The 23,076-nt window shown below is 64.6% G+C and overlaps 1 protein-coding gene across 12 annotated transcripts in view; it reads left to right on the top strand.

Annotated features, from left to right (window-relative positions):
- The first annotated feature begins 3,094 nt into the window (after window positions 1-3,094).
- Window positions 3,095-23,076, top strand: part of BRSK2 (BR serine/threonine kinase 2) — a 60,667-nt gene continuing 40,685 nt past the window's right edge. For all 12 annotated transcript variants that reach the window (XR_010383276.1, XR_010383277.1, XR_010383278.1 and 9 more), the window contains exon 1: window positions 3,095-3,470. Coding sequence is in view for 9 of the 12 variants with exons in the window: in XM_064491959.1 (XP_064348029.1) it covers window positions 3,377-3,470 (94 nt within the window). In the remaining 3 variants the exon portion in view is untranslated. The remainder of the gene's footprint in view (window positions 3,471-23,076) is intronic.

Here is a 23,076-nt window from a genome sequence, read left to right on the forward strand (position 1 = left end):
CACACTTATTTTGTCAAATTTACCTCTAAGTTTTCATGGTTTTCGAGTCTACTTAGAAAAGTATTGCATTGTTTTCATAATTTCAATTTCTAATTGTCCACTGTTAGGACACACAGATTAGATTTTTATATTTTGGCCTCATATTCTGTGACTTTGCCAAATCCACTTATTAGTTCTACTAGGACTTTGTAGTTTAGGATTTTCTGCAGACAATAATGTCATCTGTGGCTCAAGATTGTTTTAATTTTTCCTTTTCAATCATATGAATGTATAAAGTGTAATTTGTTTTCCTTGCCTTATTACATTGGCTAGGATCTCTAGGCTGAAGGAAGGTGGTGGTAGTGGATGTTTTTGCCTCATTCCCACGAAGTCTTTCACCATCACCACCTAGTCCTAGTTTACTGACGGTTGTGTGTGTGTGTGTGTGTGTGTGTGTGTTTAAACCATGAATGGGTGTTGGATCTTGTCAGATGCTTTTCATGTGCGTGTGAATCTGTTGAAATGATTGTGTGGTTTTCCTGTTTCTGACCACTCACACTGTGAACTACACCAGTCAGTTCTGAAACACTAAGGCGACTTCACATTCTAGGAGGGAGTCCTACTTGGTCATATTTGTTCCTGGAATCAACCTGCAAATATTCCGTTAAAGGTTTTTGTGTCTGGGCTCATGCAGTATATCGGACCTTAATTTTCTTCTCTTGACATGTTCGTCTCCGGATTTGGTACCAGGGTTAAGATGGCCTCACGGAACGAGCTAGGAAGCGCTCCCTCCTCCTCCGGGTTCTGAAAGTGCTTGTGCATCGTCCATGTTCTCTTTCAAGTGTTTGCTGTGGTCCTCCAGCCAAGCCTCCCGCCTGGACTTTGTCTACATCAAAGCCAGCACTGGACCAGACTGATGGGAGCCTGGCTATGAGGGGTCATGCTTCTGACTCCCTCAAGGACGGGGACATGAGGTGTTCTGTTGTGAGTGTGTTAAGTCAGAGACTATGGATAGAAGGACAGGTACAGGGGGAGCTTGTCCCATAGCCCTGGAGTGAGGGCGAGGCTGGCAATGGTGATTCAGGGGTGGGCTGAGGGCGAACACGGTCACCTGGAGGACATGGAGAGGCACGGAAAGGCATCCTCTATGGAGCCCTGAGACATGCCGATGGGTACTGGCTGCATGGACACAGAGAAGACTGAGAAGAGGCCAGAGAGGGAAGAAAGACTGCAGGAGCACAGGGTGGGCTGGGGGTGGGGAAGTGAGAATCTTAAAAAACACAGTTTTAGCCCAAGAGCGTCCAGATAAGAATGGTCAGCTGGGCCAGGGCTGCTGAGGGCACAAGAAAGATGTCTGGTGAGCTCTGCAGATGGAGGAGGCCCAGGTGACCGGAGCAGGCACAGTTCCCACTGAGGAAGATGTGGAGGCCATGGGGCATGTCCCTAGCAGGGGTCCCTCCTCCAGGTGCCTGGGCCAGCCATCTGTCCTCTGTCCACTGACGGCCCTAGCCCACCTCTTGCACATCCTTGACCTGATGACTCTGGGTCTGCCTTCGCCAGACCTCGACCCTGGGAAGCTTCTCTAGTCCAAGGGCCCAAAGTCACCTTGTATACAGCTTAAACTGCACCCCCGCTCCCCAAGCCGGGAGCTGTCTGCTGCAGTCTGCTTAACGCCCTGAAGGGCACGGCACACCTTTTGAGGCCCTAGCACTCAGCATAGGGCCCAGCACCTAGACTCCTAAACGAGCAGGAAGTGGGGGCACCTGCAAGGGCCCAGGGGAGCACACAGGTATTTTGAGGACTGTCTCCCTTTCCTGAGCTGAGGTATCGGAGAAAGAAATGCAAACAGGCCCTCTCAGGAGGGGTGCTAGGAAGATTGAGGTGTTTCCATCTGTTTGTTTATTTATTTAATTTAATGGAGGCACTGGGGATTGAACCCAGGACCTCATGCATGCTAAGCATGACCTCTACCACTGAGCTGCACCCGCTTCTCCATCTTGGCGTTTCCATTGTTCACACAGCCCTCCCCCAGGGTAGGCAGGAGCAGGGGATTATCCTGATGGGAGTGAGGGCTGGCTGTGGAGGGCCGGAGCGTGCAGAAAACCTGCTGGTGAATCGACTTGGCCGTAGACGCGCGCCACGGCCAGGCACCCAGTGGCTCAAAGGGTTGTGGGACACCCTCCCCAACCTGTGCCCTGCTCCCAGTCCTCAATTCTCTTCCCCCACCTCTACCACACTAGCTTACGCAGAGCGTGTTTCCGCAAGAAACAGGGGCCCTCCAGGTCCGGCTGCCTCTGCAGGCGCCTCTCTGGAGCTGTCGGTGCCAGTGCGCCTTCAGCCCAACTGCCCGACCCGAAGGAGGAAGGGTCGGCTCTCACAAAAGCCTGCTGTGTGACCTTGGTTGAGTTCCTGACCCCTCTGTGCTGGTCACTGTTGTGTACCCAGGAAAACGGACCGGAGGAGGGCAGTGTCCCCGGCATGGCCTCGGGATATGCAAGGTCACGCTTGGGTCGCCCGCCCCGCAGCGCCGCAGCCCCCGGGAGGGGAGGAGCGGAGGGGCTGGTAACTCCCTCCCGCCCCGGTGGTCACGGCCAGCAGGGACCGCTCCGGGAGCCGGGGCCGCACACTGCCCACCCCCACGGCCGGCCGCCTGCACCGTCCAGGGATGCGCTTCAAGAGTGGGCCGCGCGGCATACACAGCTCAGCGGCGCGGCGGGGCCGGACGAGGCCGAGGGCGGCGGGCTGGGGACCCGAGACGCCTAGTCCTCAACCCACCTCGACCCCGCCCGGCCTCGCCCGGACCACGCCTCGTCTCCCCGAGACCAGCTCCCAGGAGCTCTCGCCGCGGCCCCGCGGAGGCGGGCGGGGGGAGGACGTGGGCGGGCGGAGCGCACCGCTGATTGGTCGGCGCCCCTGATTGACCGGCGCGGGAACCGCTCGCTGCCGCCGCTGCATCCGGCTGCCCTCGTACGGGCTCGGCTCGGCTCGGCGGCTCGGCTCAGCTCGGCTCGGCAGCTCGGCTCGGCTCGGCGGCTCGGCTCGGCTCGGCTGCGCGGCCGCGGACGGACGGACGGGCGTGCGCGGGGGGCGCGGGGCGCGGGGAGCGGGCCTCGGCGGCGGCGGCGGCGGCGGCGGCGGAGGAAGCCTGGTGCCCCCGCCCGCCTGGTCCCCTCGGAGAAGCGGAGGCAGCGCGGGCCGGCCGCAGCGGAACGGGCGCGGGCGAGGGGGGCGGCGGCGCGGGGGAGGCGCGGGGGGCGCGGAACGAGCGCGGCCCGCCGGGCGCCGCCGACCCGGCTCAGCCGACCGACGGACAGACGCGGACGGACGCGGCCCCTCCCTGCCGCCGCCCACCCGCCCGCCCGGGGCGCCCACCTTGCCGGCGCCGGGCCCGGGAGCGATGACATCGACGGGGAAGGACGGCGGCGGGGCGCAGCACGCGCAGTATGTGGGGCCCTACCGGCTGGAGAAGACGCTGGGCAAGGGGCAGACAGGTGCGTGCGGGCCAGCTGGGGCCGGGGCTGGGGCCTGGGGGCCCCGGGACACGGAAGGGCCGGGGGACCAGGACACCGATGGGGAGTGGGGCACCGCGGGGCCGGGGAGGACCGGGGCGCACAGGCCCGCCGCCGGGGAGGCCGGCGCCAGCGCGCGGAGTCGGGGCCCGGGAAGGAGGCCACCCGGAGCGGGGTGCTGCAGGCCCAGCCCGCGGCTCCGGCCGGCGGCCGTGAACAATGGGCGGCCGGGCCCCAGGTCCCGCCGCGGAGCCCCGCAGGCCGCGCGGCTGCGGTCGGCCGGGCGCGGCCCAAGGACACGAGGCGCGGACGGGGGCGCACGGGCCCGGCCAGCGCCCCTCGGCCGGGCTGCAGGTGCGCGGCCCCGGCCGCATTGTGCGCCCGAGCGACCGGGCCCATTGTGCCGCGGGAGGAGGGGGCCGAGCGGGCGCCCATCTGCCGTCTGCCGCGGCCACGCTAATAGGCGTGTTGCCCGAGCAGCTGCGCCCCGAGCCGCGCGCCCCCGGCCGCGACCCCCAACTCAGGAGGCCGGCAGGCAGGAAGGCCGCCGTGCGCGACGTGCGGGGAACCGGGCCACTCTGGCCAGGCCGGGTCCTCCCTCCAAGGTGGGAGTGGGAGAGTGCCGGCGCCACTCCGAGGGCTGGACAGCGGCTCTCTCGCCTCCCAACCTCTGCTCAGAATGTCTGCGACACTGCACTTCCCAGGGGAGGGAGAGAGAGAGACTGGTCCCGGGCCCCACCGCGGATCCCGGGCCCCGGATCCCACACTGGTAGTGGAGCAGCCCGGCCTGCAGGAGGAAGGGGCTCCCCAGCTGCTCCAGGCCGGCTGTCTTTCTGGGGATCTGGTTAGATCCCGGCCCGGCCGCCAAGCCCCTCGTCTGGCTGGCCAGGCGCTCTCAGAGTGGCTTTGTGGGAGGCTGGGCTCAGCCATTTTCTTTCTTCTCCCTGGATGGGCCTCTCTTGGCGGCCCAGAAGTCCGAGTGGCACTACCTCCTCCTTGCCTCTATGGTAAGTTCCTTAGACCTAGGGCAGGCTTGAGAGCAGAGGAAGGGAGGAGGAGGGTGCGGCAGGGCTGCCCCCCCCCCCCCCCCCGTGCAGGATCGGCGCCCAGGAGGGAGCTGCTCTGGCCAGGGATGCTGCAAGCCCTCTCTAAGCCCCCCAGGGTGGCCCAGAGGCGGAGCCTGGAGGTGGGAAGAAAGTGGGCCAAACCCCCGGCTGGGGGTGGGGGGAGGAGAGCCGGGGTTGTGATGTAACTAAGGCAGAGCGCAGGAAGGTGCCTGGGCCAGGGCAGTGGGAGCTCCCTCTCCCCCTCTGGGGTAGGCAGCTGAGGCACCAGGGGGTCCTGGGCAGTGGTGCAACGCCTCTGGGAGTCAGGGTGGCGGGGCCCGGGTTCCAGGAGGAGGTGGCAGACAGCCCGTGTTCAACTGAGTTCAGAATATGCATGTTTCCAGTAGTTGGTGAAATTCTTGGTGGGGGAGGGGCCTGGGACAGCAGAATACAGGAGGCAGTGAAATAATCTAATTATCTAACCAATAAAATGCTATTATAAGGAAACGTCAGCGTGTAAGTGATGACAGCAGTGAATTACATACAGTGCCGCGCGTGCCGGTCTCCGTGGGTAGGGGCTGGTCTCCGTGCTCTTCATTGAGTCGTACTGTCGTACAGTTAATTACAGGAGGTTTCCACTGTAATTAACAGTAATGAGTACAAAAGGATGAGCCGTGTGTGAACAACATGCTGCCAGTGATGTTTAGAAGCAGCTCTGTGTGGCCCAGGACGCCAGCAGTCTCCCTTCTCAGGCCCCTCCCTTTTGAGTGGAATCTGCCCTGGAGGGGTCCAGTTGCACTTGCTCTGGGCAGGGGGGGGGGTCTGTCTGTCCTGAGTTCCTTCTGGCCTCATTGAGTGCTTTGAGCTGCTACCCAAGTTCTGATGGTTGGAGCGCCTGCTTCCTGGAAAGGCTGGGGAGGAGGCCGTCCCTCGGGCTCCTGTCTCTCTGTCTCTTCTTTTGAAGGGTTGTTGGAGTTTAGTGGACGTGGGGCCTCCTGGTGTGTATGCGCCAGGCCTGGCCCCTTGGCCTGCTGGTTGGCCTTCGGCACCAAATGCCCAGAGAGCTGTGACTTCCGAGGCCTGGCCTTTTGCTCCTTCGGCAAACGTCTGACCTCATCTGGGGGCCAGGCTTTCTGCCGGGAGGCCTCAGTGGAAGAACTTCTGTTGCCGCCTCCCTCCCTGGGACGTTGGTCCTGCTGGGGACCTGCTGCTGGTGGAGCCGTGCAGGCCCCAGGCCCGGGGCCCGTGGTGTGTCCCCTGGCCCCAGCCTGGCTTTCCTCATCTCACAGACACCTCCGTTCTCGCCCTCTGCCCAAGTCCTGTCTGTAAAGGGGGTGCTGGGAATAGTAGGCTTTGGTGAGCTCCGTGATGTAGCTGGGCCTCTGGGCCCATCTGACCTGGGCGCCCTGGCTGGCATGTCCCAAGCCAGGGTCCGTTGGGAGGCAGTCCCTCTGCTCTCTCTCAAAACACTGCACTTGGGGAATCAGATGTGGGTGGGCGATGCTGCCAGATGTAGAGTGCAGGTGTGGGCAGAGCCGCCACCTCCACCTGGCTGGACGCCCCACCGGAGGCTGGCAGGGCCTCGTTCCCACTTCTGTTTTAGCTTTTTAGCCACGGGTGGGTCTGTTGTGCTCATTTGGTGTTGGGCTCAGTGAGCCGGTCTGTCCCCATCAGGGCTGGCGAGGCAGTGGTCAAGAAGTCATCCCCTCTGCACAGCCATCCGGGGGCAGGTGTCGCCGTGTGGGGTGGAGTTCACTGCTGAGGCCTGCCTGGCCTCCCCCTGCTTGGGGGGAGAGCATCTCCAGAGGGTCTGGCGGGGCCTGGGGAGGTCCAGGGGGTGAGCTGTGTAGGCAGTGCAGCCTTCATCCCTCCAGCCCCATTGGGAAACCGAGCCACACACACACAGCACTGCCGGAACCAGGGTGCCACCGGCCCGGCAGGCCAGGAGGATCCCGCGGGAGGAGGGGAGGGCGGCGGTTCTGTGAGCCTTTCTCAGAGCTGAGGTGCACAGTAAGATGTGGGGCCTACCCTGGAAGCCCTGCGCCCGGTGGGCGGCAGGCGAGGTAGGCTTTGAGGTGAGGGGTCAGTCCAGCTAAAGAGGGACAGTGGGCGTGAGGGGCCTCCCTGCTGCTTATGTGGCTGGAGGGCTGGTGGGGGCCCTCCCCTCCCAGTTCTCTAGGGACCCTTGGAGAATCAGTGTGGGTGCTGGTGGCAGGCAGGCTGGATAGGACTCCTGGAGGGGGAGGAGCTAGTGAAGAGGGGCAGGTGAGTGAGGGAGATACCGGTGAGCTGGGAAGACAGACAGGTGACGTGGAGGGAGAGACGGTGTGCTGGGAGGAGAGACAGGTGTGATAAAGGAGAAACAGGTGAGCTGGAGACTGTGCCGGCAGACCCTGAGGTGACCCCCGGCCTGGAGCTGGAGGGAGGCCAGCTTGGAGCAGGCTGGGGGAGGCAGAGCCAGAGGTGAGGCCCTGGGGCGTGGAGGACGATGTCGGTTTTGGAAAACTGGGCAGAAGGTGGCAGCTTTCCAGTTGGCGAGTGGCCATGGTGCATCGGCCCTGGGGATGGGGCAGGGGCTGGCCCAGGAGCCGGCCTGGGGTGCCGTGGGGGCTGAGGCCTGGAGAAGGAGCAGGCCTCCCGGATGGGTGGAGGCACTGGACTTGGGGCGCCCAGTGAAGGTGGACAGAGCAGGGCGAGTGGGGTCAGCCTCCACTGGCCACATGTGGGCCACCCGTCATGTCTGATGGTTAGCGCCATCGGCAGGCCTTGTTGTCCCTTGCCATGAGTCAAGGGCGCCCCACGCTGGCCTCAGGCTGGCCTCAGGTTACCCAACCCGTTTCATAAGTGAGAGAACAGGCTCCGAACTTGGTGCTTTGGTCAGGGCATCAGCTCCTGGGGATGGCAGGAGGCCCGCACACGCTCAGGTCATGAGCTCGGTTAAAAGTTCGGACCCTGTTCTCAAACAGTGGTGGGCGGAGCTTGGGTGGGGGCCGTGGGGAGCCCCCGCCTGTCTCTCTGGCCCCATGCAGTGGTTAGAAAGGCTCGACACCCCGTCTGCAACTTTGAGTGGGACCGATGCCACCCAGCTGTCCTCCCGAGCACAGACCCTGCCCCAGGAAGCCCCCTTCCTCAGCTGAGAGCCAGCCTCTGGGCGGAGGGCAGCTCTGCATGGGGGTTCCTGGCCTGATGGGGGTCTCACCTCAAAGGATGGGCAGTTTCCTGAAGGTAGGATGGGAGGGTCCTGGGGTGAACAGAGCCCCAGCACCCTGGTTCCAGAGTGTCCCTTACCCACTGCGGTCCCCTGTGGCTCTGAGCACCTCTGAGTTTTCACGCATCCTGCCTGAGTCACCACTGGCAGTGGCCACTACTCTGCAGGGATGGGGAAAGGGGCATCTGTACCAGGAAGGGCACAAGTGAACCCCAATGCACAGTCACCCAGAATGTGCTCAGGGCCAAGGAGCAGAGCAGCCGCGGATTCTGGGGTTCCTGGTCCCACCGGCCTGCTGGAGACTGGCCAGGGATACCCCCATCCTTACTGGTGACTGGCAGGCTTGGCCATGCATGTTGCGGGGGAGGGTGTGGATTCCCCCTGCCTCCCAGCCCGTAACCAACCAGCCACCCTGAGGGCTGTGTGGGGCCAGTGAGGGCTGTGCCGCAGGGCGCCGGAGTCCCCTGCTGCCCACACCAGCCGCTAGCCAGCACTGCTGTGGCCTGAGCGAGTGTGCGCCTTCCCCACCCACACATGCTTTTCTCTGGCTCCTTCTTCCCCTCGTTCTCATCACCATTGCTTATCTGTGGGGTGACCACTGGGCCTGAAAATGCCAGAGAAGTCAGGGGTGGGTGGGCGGCGAGGAGGGGGAGGGGGATGGCTTCTTGGAAGGCCCGTGTGGCCTGCCGGCAGCACTGTCTGCATCTGCTCTACCTGAGCATCAGCCCTGCGGGTGCTTGGCACCGTCTGTGTGCCTGGAGTGGGAGGGTCTGTGGCTTGCACTCACGAGGGGCGCTGGGGCAACTTTGTGGTCACCTGGTGCTCTAGTTTGGAGCACCTGTGCCTTCAAGGCTGGCAGACACAGACCCGATTTCTTTGGGGACCTGGAAGGGTCAGGTTCTCTCAAGTTAGCACCCTGGCTGTATCCTCTGGCTGCCCGCACCCTCCATGGTGGGGCTGTGCTGGCAGCTCCTCGGGCCCAGGGCCCTTCCTGCCTATGTCCACTGCACAGGCTGGGCCCCTTGGAAGGGGGCACGCTGTGCTCTCGGGGGCCTGCTGCGCACAGAGGGCGAGCGTGGTGGCGGGGCGTCCAGGGTGGGAGAGAGGCCTCGCCACCTGCCTGCAGCCCCGTGTGCTGCCTGCATCGGCTGGCCTCTCTGGCCCTTGTGGCCAACTTGGACCCTAATGGGGTGGTTCTGTGCCCCTGGTTGTGGAAGCGCAGCCCAGGGACAGAGCCGTCCTGGGCTCTGGGCTCGGGAGCTGAGGGACTTTGAGCCTCAGGCCCCATCTGTAGGGCAGCATTTCCTGAGCTTCTGTGAGGCTCTGATGGCCAAGCACAATGTTGGGGGCACATCTGTGGTGCATGGTGTCCAGCAGGAGGACAGCAGGCCAGCATCTGTCAGGGCCCCTTGAGGGTCTCGGGGGAGGGGAGAGACCCCCTTCTCTGCTGGTGTCCCTTGTGTTGCCCTGGATTCTGCCAGAAGTCCTCTCAGATATGGGGAGAGCCAGTTCCTCTGGACAACCGCCCCAGGGTAGCCCACCCCGGTGCCAGGCCACCCAGTCCCGCCGTCATCCACGGGCCGGCTGATGTGACCAGGCCACACAGGACTGGGTGGTGGGCCCGGGGTGGCCCTCTGTGAGCCTGGCCCAGAGCCCCAGGCCCTGGTGGGGGATGGCTGAGCTGCCCATGGGCCTGCCCGAGGCTTCACCCCAGGGATGGTGGCCGGCCGAGTGGGGCAGGCCCGGGCCAGCAGCCTTGAACTCTGGACAAGATGGAGGCTGGGCTGGGGCAGAGGCCGCAGGGACAAAGCGGGGATTGTGCCGGGCTGGGTCCTGAGAGGCCTTGTCCTGCCGCCTCTGAGGGGCCAGTGTTCTAGAGCCGGGCAGCTGGACGCCCCCCGCCCCCTACAGGACAAGGCTCCAGCAGGCCTGGCGCAGCTTGAGAAAACCGCCCTTGTCTTTCTTCCGGTGGCTTTCTCCCCGTCCTTGCTGACTCCATCCCTCGGGGCCCGGGGGCTGCCGCCGGACCTCAGTTTCTTCCCTGTGCACTAGGGTGACAGTGCCTCTGGCTGGATTTCAAGGGCTACTGAGGTCGATGTGTGTAGGGCGCTGGCTCGGCATCCTTGGGACACCCACCCTGGCTAGGGGTGCTGGCCTGTGAGGACAGAGCTGCTTCCCCAGGTGGTGGCCACATCCTCGTCCCCCTGGGTGCCTGGGGCTGGCTGCCCCTCCTGGGCCTCCTCCAGGCCCTGCCAGTGGGCCTGGCTGACAGTGAATGGAAGGTTCCAGGGCCTTTTGGTTCTGGGTTGGGGTGTGGGGAGGGCCTCAGGGCACCTGCACCGTGGCTGCTCACTCTGGGCTCAGCCTGGGCCCCGGGGTCCTGGAGGGCAGGGCTGGCCTCCCTGGCCCCAGAGCAGAGGTGGGAAGGCAGCCCAAACAGCCGCCCACGTGGCCTGAGTGACGTTACTGGAGCTGGGGACATGTCAGGCTGCCGCTCCATCTCAGGGCTGTGGGTGTTTTTGGGGGGTGGCAGGAGGCTGTCTGGCCAGGAATGCGGCATCTGTAGGGGTGGCTGGGCTGGGGTGCTCCCTGGCGACTCCAGCGTTGCTGGCAGCCGCTGGCTTAGGCTGGGGGCCAGGAAGAGAGGGGTCTGAGGAGACAGCGCCTGGTCAGCCCTACTTGTTGAGGGGTGGCCGCCTGGGAGCCTGACGAGCCCTGCCCCGTGGCTGGCGTGAGCCTGGACCGTGGGCCACAGGCCGGAGGTGGGGTGGTGCTGGGGCCACTGCCTGGGCCGCCTGGTCAGGAGACCCCTCCCGGGAGCTGAGTCAGGAGAGGCCCTGGCCAGGGGTGGCCCCGGGCGGGGCGGGGCAGGAGGCCAGTCCCCGGGCTGGGTGCTTCCCGCATCTCATTCTGTCTGGGACGGTCCAGAGGCACATTGGGTGTGTGGGTCCTGCTTCCTCTGGTGTTGACGCTGGCTCCAAGCTGGAGGCTCGGGAGTGGGGCGCCACAAGCTCTGCCCACCCCATCTCAGACTCCCCTGTGGTCCAGCGAGGGCCTGTGGTGGAGCCTGGGCAGCCCCTCAGGGTAGCTTTCCTCCCTGGAGGAATGCAGGCATCCCCCGGGAGTGAGTGCGGCCCTGATGCCCATGGAGAGGGGCCTGCCTGGAGTGTCCCAGCAGCCTGTGTGAGGAGCTGAGTCCCCTGGGACCATTCAGACAGAGCCTCCTGGCCACCCCAGGAGCCAGCCAGGAGATGCAGAGGACCTGTAATCATTCGGGGTCCCTGGGGTCAGCCTCTGTTAAGGGCCCAAAGACAGGGTCCCTCCTGGGTGTTTGGTGAGGAGCCCAGACCCTGCGGTGGGGAAGTCACATGTCTGCCGGCCTCAGTTTCCCCGCAATGTTTCAGGCACGAGGGTCAGGATACCCCAAGGAGGCACGCAGTGCATGCTCAGGGCTAAGCAGGGACCTGGTACAGCTGCAGCAGCTGGTGTCGCCCTTGGGCATGTGCCTGGGAGTGGGCTCGGCCTGGGCAGGGGAGCCGAGGGGGAAATGGGGACGGGCGGACAGATGGGTGTCGCGTGTGCTTATCCCCTTGGCTTCGGGGTTTGCGTGCAGCTCTCGTTTTGGGGGCGGTCAGTGGGGAGAGCGGAAGGGGATTGTGGCACAGCTGGGCCAGCCAGCTGTGCCAGGTTGAGAGGCCCAGGGTGGGGGCACAGTCCCAGGGCTGCTGAGGGGCTTGTCTGGTCCCTTCCCGCTGCCACATGGCGCCCTGGGATGCAGCCCTATCCTGCCCGTGTCCCCACCCCGCTGACCATCTGGCCAACAGCGTCCTTTGTCCCGGGGGCCCACCTGGCCTGGGGGTGTGTGTGCCTGCACCCCCGTGGGAACCAGCCCCTTATTTTCCTTTGCACACAGTCGCTTCCAGGCACAGCAGTAGAGGAAAGTGCGCCCTGGCCCCTCGAGCAAACCCCAGTCTCAGCCACACGCCGTCCATTTGCGTCACCTGCCCGCCTCCTTCCCCACCCTGGACATCGTTTAACTGCAAATATTTCAGGGCTGTGTCTAAAAGATTGAGACTCTTTAAAAATGCACTTACCGCTGGCATCCTGAGAAGTGAACTCAGGGACTTCAACACTAAAGGGCTGTTTTCCTGAGCCTGAGTTCCGTTGCTGGCCCCTGCACGTGGCACCTGGAGGCTGCTGGGGGCCACGGCCCGGGGCTGCCTCGGCAGGTCAGGTGGGCCCGAGGAGCTGCATTTCTTGTTCCCCGGTGATGCTGATGCTGGCCCCCCGCCCCCACCAGAGAGAAAACCAGGTGTGGTTGTGGCCTGTCCCACTCTCATTCCTGCCCCCACCCTGGTGCCATGGTGGTTGGTGCCAGTGTGGGGCACACAGAGGATCAGGCCCAGGGCAGTTAACGCCAGGCTTTGGCTCTGTTGTTCTGGGGGTGGGCCTAAGGCAAGTGAGAACAGGTGGCTGGTCACTCACTGGCCCCTCACCCCCGAGACCACTGCAGCCCTGGAGGGTGTGGGTGAGGGACCAGGCACAGAGCTGTGGGCCGCAGGGCTGGTGGGCTGAGGGAGGCCCTCCTGGGGTGCTGGGACCAGCCCACTCCAGAGCCCTCGTCTCCTCACGTCCCAGTGGGCCTTGGCTCCACACCCAGCACCACCTCCTTGGCTGCGGTGGTCCCTTCACCGAGGGCCAGTCTGAGGATACACTGCCAAAGGGTGGACAGATGGTGCGCAAGGTGGTCAGTGCTAGGGTGGGGTGGCCGTGGCCTTGCCCACCTCTGGCCCACGCCTCCAGCTCCATCCTCCCAGAGCATCTCTGCCGACACTCCTGGCCTGTGGCTCCGACACATGACCTTATGCAGGAGCAGCTGACGCCCTGCTCGGCCCCACGTTGTGCTATCTCTGTTTTGGGGTTGATTTCCGGGCTACTTGAGGCAGTGGCCCATGCTCCTACCTCCAGTGGGGGTCATGCCGGGTGCGCCAGTACTTTCCCCAAATGCGTGTGCTTCCAGGGGGAGCCATCTGAGGGGGCCCCTGGTGGCCTGGAAGAATCCCAAGATAGGGCATGGTATGGATGCTAGGAGCCCCTGCGTCCAGGGGCCAGTGACCCGTGAGCAGCAGCACCCAGGGAGCAGGGACCTCTGAGCTCTCTGCAGGGAATGCCATTTGCTGGTCTGCTCTGGCAGCCCGCAGCCCCCTGCTTTCCCCTCCTCACGTCTCCAGGGACAGTGAGGGGCAAGCCCTCGGGTGTTTCCCATCTCTGCTACACCCTCCTGAGGACAAGGCCGGGGCAGCTCGCTGGTTGCACGCTGACCCCGAGGCCCTCAGGACCCTGACCCTGAGTTGGGGCCCAGCGCCCTGATGGTCTGAGTGGGCCCTGCAGCTTGGGGCCGGTCCCTCCCCTGGGAAGTCCTGTGGGTAGGAGCTGTCCAGCGCGGCAGTGCTGAAGCCTGCAGCTTCTGCTCCCCGTGGGGGAGGTGCGGTTAGCAGCTTGTCCTTAAACCTCCCCTGCAGCGGAGCAGACCTGTTGGGGGTGGTCTGGGGTCTTTGGTGAGTTCCTGCACCTGTCTCCCACGTGTGGGACTCTGGCTCCGTGCGGAGGAGGGGGAGCCGGTGTCTGGGTGCTCAGTGTAGTCGGCGGAGGCCTGAGTACCCCAGGCCCAGCTGCTGTGCTGCTGGGGGAAGCCCTGGTCCCTAGTCCCCTCCTTGGGCAGAAGAAGCTGGTAGCCAGTTCTCCTGGGGCTGCCCTGGGACAGCCTGTGGAGCTCCCTACACACATCGGGAGGGTCCTCTGGGTCTCAAAGTCTGTACCTGTGCCCCCTTCCCAGGCCTGGGGCACTGGAGGGGTTGGGCCTAGATTCAGAAAGCCAGGCCCCCAGCCCCAACCCCGACTAAACTAACCCACCCAAACCACCATCCTGGGCTAGCTCGGCGGGGAGGCTGGAAACAGGAGAGGTGGGGAGGGACCGAGGCCGCGGAGACGGGAGGGACTGTTGCCTGTGTGTGGGGCGGGGGTGGCAGTGCCTGGGCTGGGCAGTGGGAAGGGTTAGGTGCTGGCTCATCTCTAGAAGCGAGAGCTCGTCTCAGATTGGAGGTTTGCTGACTCTAAACCCCAAATCCCAGGGGATTTATAACTAATCATAAAGTGGCACAGATGGAACATTCTCCAACAGATCCACAGGGCGGACGAGGGCAGCAGTGGACAGACGGGGGCCACGTCGGCCGGGGTGTGGTGGGGGCGGCTGCGGCTCCTCCGGGTGATGCCCAGTGGCCCCGGGTCTGTGGGCTGGGTCTCCACGTTCCCTTCCAGCGTTGCTGCTGGCCCTGGCAGAGGCCTTTGTTGTCCTCGGCACTCCCAGAGAGCTTGGCTGCTGCCCTCTGTGCCGCCCCAAATCTGTGCCTCTCCCTCCTGGGTCCTTCCACCTGAGGGGTACTCAGACCTCTGTTCCACAGCCCACGTTTGGGGTCAGTTGGTCATGGGGCCTCTGACCTCAGGGGCCCTGCTTCATGCTGCCCCCTTGCAGCACACAGCCTCCTCTGGGCACTTGTGCCCTGCCCTGGGGTCTGCAGGAGGGGATGTGGGAACCACCTCTCTGTCAGGATCCAGATTGGTGGGGCAGGGGAGTTGAACTGAAGGCCACATCTGGGTGAGGGCCTTTGGGGGACAAGTCTGGGCTGGTCAGTGCTGTGGGCCTCCAGAGATGCTCAGGACCTGGTGGGGGCTGGGGGGCCAGGGCCCCTTCTGTCCAGGGGGCTTTGGCATCCTGAGTCACGCCAGATGAGTGGCCCTGGTGACAGTCCCACTCTGCCAGGGGCATTCAGGGGGTCCCGTACTGACTGAGGCCTGGTTTGCCGAAGCTTCCTCGGTGCTTCTGGGGGAGGCGCTGCTCTCCTGGCTGGTGGACACTGGGAGGCACCTCTGGGAAGTGGGCCAGCATCTGTGCTGGGGACAGAGAGACCCAGTGGGCAGCCAGGGTCTGGGGGAGGCTGGCCCCTGGGCCTGTCCATGCCAATCCAGGCTGGGTCTGAGCTTCCAGCTCCCCACCCTGTGCCTGCTGCTGGAGCTCCTCACCAGGCCTTGGGGAAGAAAGAGGCCCCATGGGAGCCGTCTGTCCCTGCTGCAGAGCTGCAGGCAGGGCAGCAGGTCTGTCTGCTGAGGGACACCTTCAGCACGTGTGTGTCCTCCCTTCACGAGCTCCAAGAGCAGCTGGTGGCCGTGGCACTGTCCCCATCTAGTCACTCTCATGGGGGCTCTGTGGTTCCTTGCTGGGCCTTGGGAGTTCACCACTTGGGTGAGTCCTGCCGAACCTGCTGGGGGGCTGCAGGCCAGAGCCCACCCCATGGGCTGCCTCTTCTCCTGGAAGCCGAGTGGCCTGTACCCTGGGGGAGCGGTCAGCAGGCCCCAGAAACAGCAAGGGCCTGTGGAGGTCTGTCAGCTCCTGGCAGCCTGGGTGCTTTCTGAGTTGTTGGGGGAGGTGCCTGTGCCCCTCCTCTTTCCGTTTGGGGACCCAGGGCAGGGGGCAGGCCCGACAGCAGGGTCAACAGAGCAAGAGCCTGGGGACCCCACGCTGGCAGGACAACTGGGGGTCATCTGGTCTGTGTGGTCTCCTGGAGGCCATGGGCCCGGGACTTCATAAATCAGGCCTGTGCCCTGCGGGCCAGCGCCGAGGCCGACCGCGTGCTCGCAGATGGGAAGGAGGCCTGCACCTCTGGAGCACCTTGCCTGCCGTCCCCAGGAGGGCAGGCAGGATGGGGAGGCGGGCCCCTGCCTGGGCTGAGGGTCGGGGCAGCGGCCCAGGGGATGCCCAGCCAGGGCCTGTGGCTAGCACGTCAGGGTGGGGCTGCTGTTCTGAGACCTCACCATCGGGCGACGAGTCCCACCGTCCAGGCCTTCCAGCTGTTCCCCAGGTGCCAGCCCTGAGAGGGGAAGAGGTGGCGGAGGAGGACCTACTACTGCCTGGGTTCCGTGATCATGGACAGCTCCAGGCAGGCGGGCCTCCTGGAGACAGTGGGAGGAGCCCAGGGGCTGAGGCGATGGCGGACAGACCAGGGTGATGGGTGCGGGCAGGCAGGCCGCTGCCTCTCTCCTTCCTCCCTGTCCTTCGGAGAAGCTGCCCGCTGACCACTAAGCAGGTTCTATTATTACCCCGCGCTGGAGATTACGTGCACGCCGGTGCCCTTCTGCAGATGGGCAGCCTCTCCAGGCACCTGACCCCAGCTGGGCGGGGGCGGGGCTCAGGGCCCCAGGCCTGTTTTCCACTCCCGGCAGTTACCGGTTCCCACAGGCAGTGTATGCGCCTGTCCTTCTGTCTGTGTCTGTCTGAGGGCCTGGGGCAGGAGCTTGCTTCTCTGGGGCTTGATGCCCTGCCTGAGCCCCTGGGGTCAGTTGGGAGCAGCCCGCACATGGCCTGCCGGGCCAGCACCTTGGTGTCCATCTCTTGTCCAGCACTGGCTGGGCCCTTGGGTGGCCCCAGCAGCCTCCTCAGCCCCCGGGTCCCCCAGATTAGGCACCCCGCACATGCAGCTCTCAAAGCTCCGCAGTCGGGGCATGCCGTGGGACGGAGGAGGAAGTGGGCTCCAGGGCCCACTGGCAGCCAGCACCCAGCGCGTCCCAGGCACTGTACTGCCAGCCCAGCCCCGTCCTGCAGAGCCATGCTGTGCTGCCGGGGACCCCCTGACCCAGGCAGGCTGGAGAGCTGGTCTCCTGGGTCGAGTCTAGCATGAGGCCCAGCTCCCAACCCCACGAGCGGAGTGGGACATGGGCTTGTTGTCTCCGGGCAGGACGGGACACGCGGCCATCCCAGTGGTTGGGGACCCAAGTCAGCAGGAAGTTTTTGAAATGTGGGTTTTTTTTTTTTATGCTAAATCCAGACTTCACAGTGCAGAGTAGTCCTGTGCTGCCCCCCCCCCCAACATGGGGACAGGAGGTCTTGGTCGTAGCTCATAGGGGGCAGCTGTCACTCCGCCCTGCCCTCCTGTTCCTTCCTACCCCGCCCACAGGGCTGCAGGAGCCCATGAGGCCTCCAAGGCCGACCCTGGCAGTCTTCCCAGGTGTGCTGGGCTGGGGGTGGCTGGTGGCCACAGTTGGGTGGGCTCTGCCCTCCTCTGCTTGACCACAGGCTTGCCGGCAGATGAGGGGCCCCTCCCTGCACAAGGCTTTGCTGTGTCCTTTGCTGTGCCTTGTGTCAGGGGCGGGGTGCAGCCAGGAAGCAGGCCTGGATGGAGGGCCGTCCAGCCTCTGGCATCTGGTCATCCACAGCTCCTGCCCCACGGGGTGCAGGCTGAGGGGAGGTCTAGGGCTTCTGGGCCTGGCTTGGTGTGTGAGGATCCTCCGTGCCTGGCAGGTGTGTGGAGTTACACAAGGCTGCGTCTGCCAGCAGAGAGGCTGCGGTTGTGTGTGCATGTGTGCGTGTGCATGTGTGCGTGTGCGTGGTGACAGGTGGAGATCCCTCGGGCCTCCCAGGGCGCCCTGGCCTCATTACTGAGGCAACCCCATCATCACCCCTGGGGCCTGGCGGTGGGTTGAGCAGAAAGGGGGTAAGGTGGGCAGGTCCAGTGTTTGCTGCTGAAGCCCCCTGGGGCCTGGCCTTGAGGCTCCCTACCTCTGCTGGGGGATCCTCCTCTTCCCCCACTAGGCACGGGGTCATCGACTCTGAATCGCCTCTTCTGGCCACCACCGCTCTGTCCCTCCACTGCCTGCCCCACCCCACACCCCCACCCATCCCTGGGGGCTGGACAGCTGCTGGCTGGGACACTGCCGCCCGGGGCACTGCCACCCGCGGTGCCTCTGGTCACACCGCCGTATCCACACTGCAGGTGTGACCCTCGTCCTCCTGGATTCCAGCCTCCTTGGACCTGGGGCTCCTTGTGTGCATGACCCCGCACCCTTCCCTTGCTCTGCTGTGGTGCCCCCACCCGCACCCTCCGCTGCCTGTTCCCCACCAGCTACTGACCCCGCCCCTTCCTGGGTCCCTCAGACCAGCCACGCTCCTTCCTGCGGGCGTTTGGCTGGCGACCCCAGCACCAGCCCCCAGTCTTAAGGCTCCTGAAACTAGGTCATCAGCTTAAAAAAATACAATTTACCAGATTGAATTACTGAAGACTTACTGAATTCAATCAGAATGTTCCATTGGGCTAATTTTACAGTATTGAATTGATAAAACAGTTAATAAAAACCTAATGTGGTCACTTGCCACCGCTGGAACTAGAGCCGTGACGCCTGCTCGCCCGCCTCTGGGAAGGTCCGCTCCTGCGGAAGGGTTTCCCAGCGAGAGTGGGCGACGGCTCCGGGCAGGGAGGGCGGAAAGGGGGCCCAGCCAGCTGTTTGCTGTCGCTGCACCCAGCGCAACCCAGATTGACGGTTTCATAGCACTTGTGCCTCCCAGATGAGGCTGCGGGTCCCCTCGGGGTGCTGGCCTCTCCCTCCGCCTTCTCTCATGGAGAGGCCCTGTGGCTCTCAGTTTGGGCCTCCCAGTGTCTGGGGCTCCTGCCCTTAGGAAGTGGTGCTGAATGAACAGTAGGTGGGTGCCCCTTGGGGAAGCTTGCTGGGCAGTGGGCTTTCTGTGACATGGCCGAGGGAGGCCCTGGTGGGCCCCACTGTGTCTGGGAGCCCACCCTGGAGGTCGGAACAGTGATGATGCCCATGGTTTGGACGTCAGCCAGGGGACCTTGGCTGAGGGAGGAGTGCCCACCTTTCTGCCCCCACTGCAGGGTGGGCAGGCTTGTGTGCGGGCTCCTGGGGGGGTAGGAGGAAGGGGTGGGGGGAGTGGGAGGCATGCCCTGTTGCAGTTGCCATGACAACCATGCTGGGGCTGGGTGCATTGATTCTGGGGACCCCGCCCCCCACCAGTGCCCTGCTGGCTGGGCCCCTCAGCCCAGGAAGGAAGCCACAGCCTCCCCGCCCTCTCCCTCCAGCCTCAGCGTGGGGGATCCGCAGTGGCCCTCAGTGAGCGGCTGGGGCCTCCAATGCTTCTGTCCTTGCAGCCCTGCCCATGGCCCACACCCACCTTGACCGCACTCATCCACAGCCCTCAGTGAGTCTCACATTGTGGTGGGATGGAGTCCAGTGTCCTGGACACAGCCCGGTGGAAGGGTACCAGGGCAGCAGCCCTTGGAAAGGGCTGGGGTGTACGCTGAGCTGTCCTCGCCCTGGGATGTGGGGCCACTGGGCAGAGCGGCAGGACAGAGGGAGGGCTGGTGCCCTCTTGCCCCTGCGGCCCCCGCCACTCTGCCTCGAGCGCACCCCGGCTCCCCCGCTCCCAGGCCCTGCACCTGAACCGCTGTGGCCCCACTGGGAACGTCTCACACCGTCCCAGGCCTGTACGAGGCCCCGCCCCCTCGGGCCTGGCCGGCCTCGTGGGGCTCCCGTCTGGCTGTGTTGGGCATTTGTGTTTCCTTGAGAATTGCCGGTCTCATCACGGACATTGGTGGGTTTCTAGAGGAGCTGGTCGGCTGTCACGCACGGGGACCAGGTCCACCGGGCTTGTCCTTCCGTCCAGCGAGTGGGGTGCTCTGAGTCCCTTCCAGCTGAGGTACCGCGGGGCGATTCCGTTGACGCGGACCCCCAGGGAAGGAGGAGGGCGGGGTGACGGGCGAGGACGCCTGGCTGGGGGAAGTGGGCGCGCCCCGATTGCAGTGCCCAGGCAGAAGCTCTGAGGTCCCTTCGGTCTCTGGGCATCGTGTACACCCGTGGAGCAGGTGCAAGGGGGAGGCTGCCAGGGCTCGGAAAACGTGAGGAGAAAGAAAACCCTGGGCTCAGCCCCTGCCCCAGGCGGTGTGCGGTTGCCTGCTCTGCTGCTCAGGTGCCTCTGGGCAGGTCACTGGACCTCTCGGAGCCTGGAGCCCTTGTTGTGAGGGGCAGTCATGGTGTCTGCCTGGCAGAGGTATGAGAACTGCATGTGGGGGTGTGACGTGTTTTAACGGAGCGCTGACGACGTGGTGGCTGCAGCCATGCGCCTTCCTGTCCTCGTGACAGCCGTGACTGCTGGGCGTCCTCAGCTGGCCCCAGCCAGTGGAGTGTGTTGGTCGCGTTTATTCTCGGTGGTCCCCCAGGTCTATACGGAGTTGACTGAGGCAGCACGTGTAGGGGAGCTGCCTGCCAGGCACTGCCCCCTGGGTAGCCAGGATCCCTGGGGCCATGCCTGCCTCACGGTGGGCCCGGGGTGGGCAGGTTGCCTCCTGGACATGCTTTTTGGGTTGGGCTGGCAGGCCAGGGCCTCCTTGGTGGGGACACAGCAGGGGAGGTGGATCAGGGACCAGACAGGTCCCCGGCCATTCCCCAGTGCAGGACGGGGCTGGCACCTTGGCGGAGGCCAGAGGGGGTCTCTGGGGGCTGGAGTCGGGGTGCTTCGCCTGGCCTTTTGTGCAGGAGGCAGGTGTGAGCTGGGCTGAGGCTGGGCCCACTGCTGGGGGCAGAGGGGCTCAAAGGCCAGTTGGGGCTGCAGCCAGAGGCATGCTCTGATCCCAGGGCCCAGCTGAAGAGAGCGGGAAGGAAGGGGGTGGGGAGAGCGCTGTGCCCCTGCCTTTCAGCTCCTGTCGTCATGGCAACAGATGGTGGTTTGGCAGGAGAGAGGGGGGAGGGCTTTGTATGCGGAGGCTCAGGGTTTGGAGACCAGCTGGGATCCTTCAGGAATGGGGTGGGGGCTCTGGGCTCCAGGCTGAGCTTGCCCCTCCGCTGGGCCCCAGAGCAGCCCCAGGTCCACGGGCAGGGTTTAGATGCAAGCTCGAGTCTGAGCCCCCTTTCTGAGTGTCAGCCCTGACTGGCTCACAGTGGCTGGCCCGCCCTGCCTCTCTTTCCCTCCTCTCTCTTCCCATTCCTGGCCCGAAGGACAAATTGGAAAGAGGCCAGTGGCCCACCTGGACACCCCACCAGCCCAGGTCAGTGGGCAAAGGGGGAAGTGGCAAGGATAGGGCTGCAGCTGGGCAGTGGGCCTGGCTCTGCCCCCCGCCGTGGGGTTGGGGAGGAAGCCTGGGTGGAGCATAGCAGCCTCACCCCGTACGGCCGCTGACCACAGAGGTGCCCACCATGGGGCACCGTGCCAGGACCGTCCTGTCCCAGCCAGCAGCCCCCCTGCCCTCTGCTACCGGGGAGGGCCTGGGCTTTCCAGGGTGATCCCTTGAGCCTGCCCCTCACCCCTCACCCTTCACCCCGGCTCCCTCTCTCCCATTGCACCTACCCCCTTCTCTTCCAGACCAGGCTGGTGTTCCCTGCAGACAGCTTCCCAGCCTGCGGGCTCAGTCCAGGCTCTGCCCTGCTCGCTCCCCATGAGTGTGAGCCCACGTGCCTGTGCGAGTGTGAGTCTGTGTGTGTGCAGGAGTGTAAGAGGGTTCTCCCGTCCTCACCCCCATGGGGAGGGCCCTGTGCACATCCATCAGCACCAGGTGAGCCGTGCTGTGGGCTCCCAGGTGGGGGTGTGGGCACCTGAGATGAGTCTTGGGGCCTGGTGCCGCCCACCATGTGGGTGAGGAGGTTTTGAGACACCTACTGAGGCTTGGGGACCCCAATCCAGGCTGCTGCAAGGACAGACTCATCAACCCGGTCTGGCCTCGAGGCCCCACATTTGCATATCCCACCCCGCCCCCAACAAGCACACAGCACAGCTCAGAGTGGGATGGGGGGGCAGGGGCAGGAGCCGCTCTACCCCAGTCCCCGGAGATTGGACCCTCCTCCTGCCCCACCCACAGGGCACCTACTGCTTTTGCTGAATACGGGAGGGAGTGTTGGGAGTGTCCGTGGGCCAGCTTGTGGCCACGCCCGGGGGAGACTGCCCCACTGGCCTCACTGGGAAGGTTGGCAGCATGGTACTGGGACTGGTTTCTTGGAGGCATCTTGGCTCCCAGAGCTCAGGCCTACGCCAGGGTCTCAGGCTAGAGCAGGCGGGCACCCCGGGCCTGCCCTGGAGTCGCTGTGCTGGCCCCAGTGCCCTGTGAGCACCTCTGGGAACCCTGGCCTATCACCGGCACCCTGGCCGTGCCTTCCTGCAGCCTTCAGCTCATTGTCTCTACAGAGCTTCCCCTGGTAAATGCCCTAACCCCGCCACCCATTCTCATGAGCCCAGGGACCCCACCTCCTCCTCCCTCCCCTGCAGTCCCTTGCCCCAGGCCCACCCCTCCAGGGATCCTTTTTCAGGACCAGATTCCCTGTCAAGGGCCTTGAGTGGGTGCTGGGGGAAGACTGACCCACCTTGGGAGGCCTGGGGCTCCTGCAGGGCCAGGACAGCAGGAGGCCTGGGGCCTGATAGGAGGTCCCCTCACAGGAGGGTCCCTGGGGCCCAGGCTTCAGGCTCTGGTTGCGGGATGTCATGTGTGTGCATGTAGGCGAGTCTTTCTGTGAAGGTGGGCTCTCCAGGCCCTTCCCAGAGCTAACCAGAAGCAGAGGGTGGGGTGGAGGTGGGCAGAGCAGAGCAGGGGCCAGGGGCAGCGTAGCTGGAGTATGGGGCGAGCTGGGCCCCTGCCCATGAGCCTAGGACCCCTGCAGTGGCCTCCTCTAGGGCACCTTCCCGGGCAGGGGGCCTCAGAGTGGACACACGGGACCTGTCCCCCAGGGTAGGGAGTGAGCCAGGGAAGCCGGGGACCTCGGGCTGCTGGCTGTGGTGGGAGGCTCCTTCCTGTCTGCCTTGTGCCCTGTGGTGGGGGCACTGTGTTGGTCTCCGCGACGGGGCCTTTAGAGGCCGGCCTCAGCACGCCTGCAGCCAGGGCTGGGGATGGTTGCGCCGTCCCCTGGTGGGGTAGGCTTGGCTGGGGTGGGGTGGGCGTGCACCCCATGCACTGCCCCCCTGCAGGCCTCTGGGGGAGGTGGGAGAAGTGGGAAGGACTCATGGGTCAGCCCAGGCCCTGGGGTGGGCACAGCTCACCTGCTCTTTTCCCAGAGGTCATTCCCAGAGCCTGGCCAGCATCTGCTGTGTTCCCACCCTCCCCCGGGGAGGTGGTTGGTGGCAAAGAGCAGCTGTCAGGCCGGTGGGGAGCCAGCGAATTGTGTGGCTTGGCAAAACCCTACTTTCTGGGACGACCTGGATTTGATCGTTTTCAATTTAAGAAAACTGTTCCTGGAAGTCGGGGGAGGGGGCAGGCCAGATCTGGCCTGCGTTTGGGGTGAGGCCACTGAACCATGAGTCTTGGGGCAGCCAGGCCGGGCCAGGGAGCCCAGTGCAGCCCCGTGAGGCATGAGACCATGGGGCCCCAAGGCCATCCTCCCCAGCCAGCACGCTCTCTCTTCCACGTGTGTTGACATCTGCCCCCAACCCAGTGTGTTGGTCCCGGCCCCCAGCTCCCCAGTGGAGCCCCCCAAATCAGGGGGGAGCAGGCACAGGGTGTCCGGGGCCCGTGGT

The sequence above is a fragment of the Camelus dromedarius genome, chromosome 12 (genome assembly GCF_036321535.1).
Source record: "Camelus dromedarius isolate mCamDro1 chromosome 12, mCamDro1.pat, whole genome shotgun sequence".
In the NCBI taxonomy this organism is placed as follows: domain Eukaryota; kingdom Metazoa; phylum Chordata; class Mammalia; order Artiodactyla; family Camelidae; genus Camelus; species Camelus dromedarius.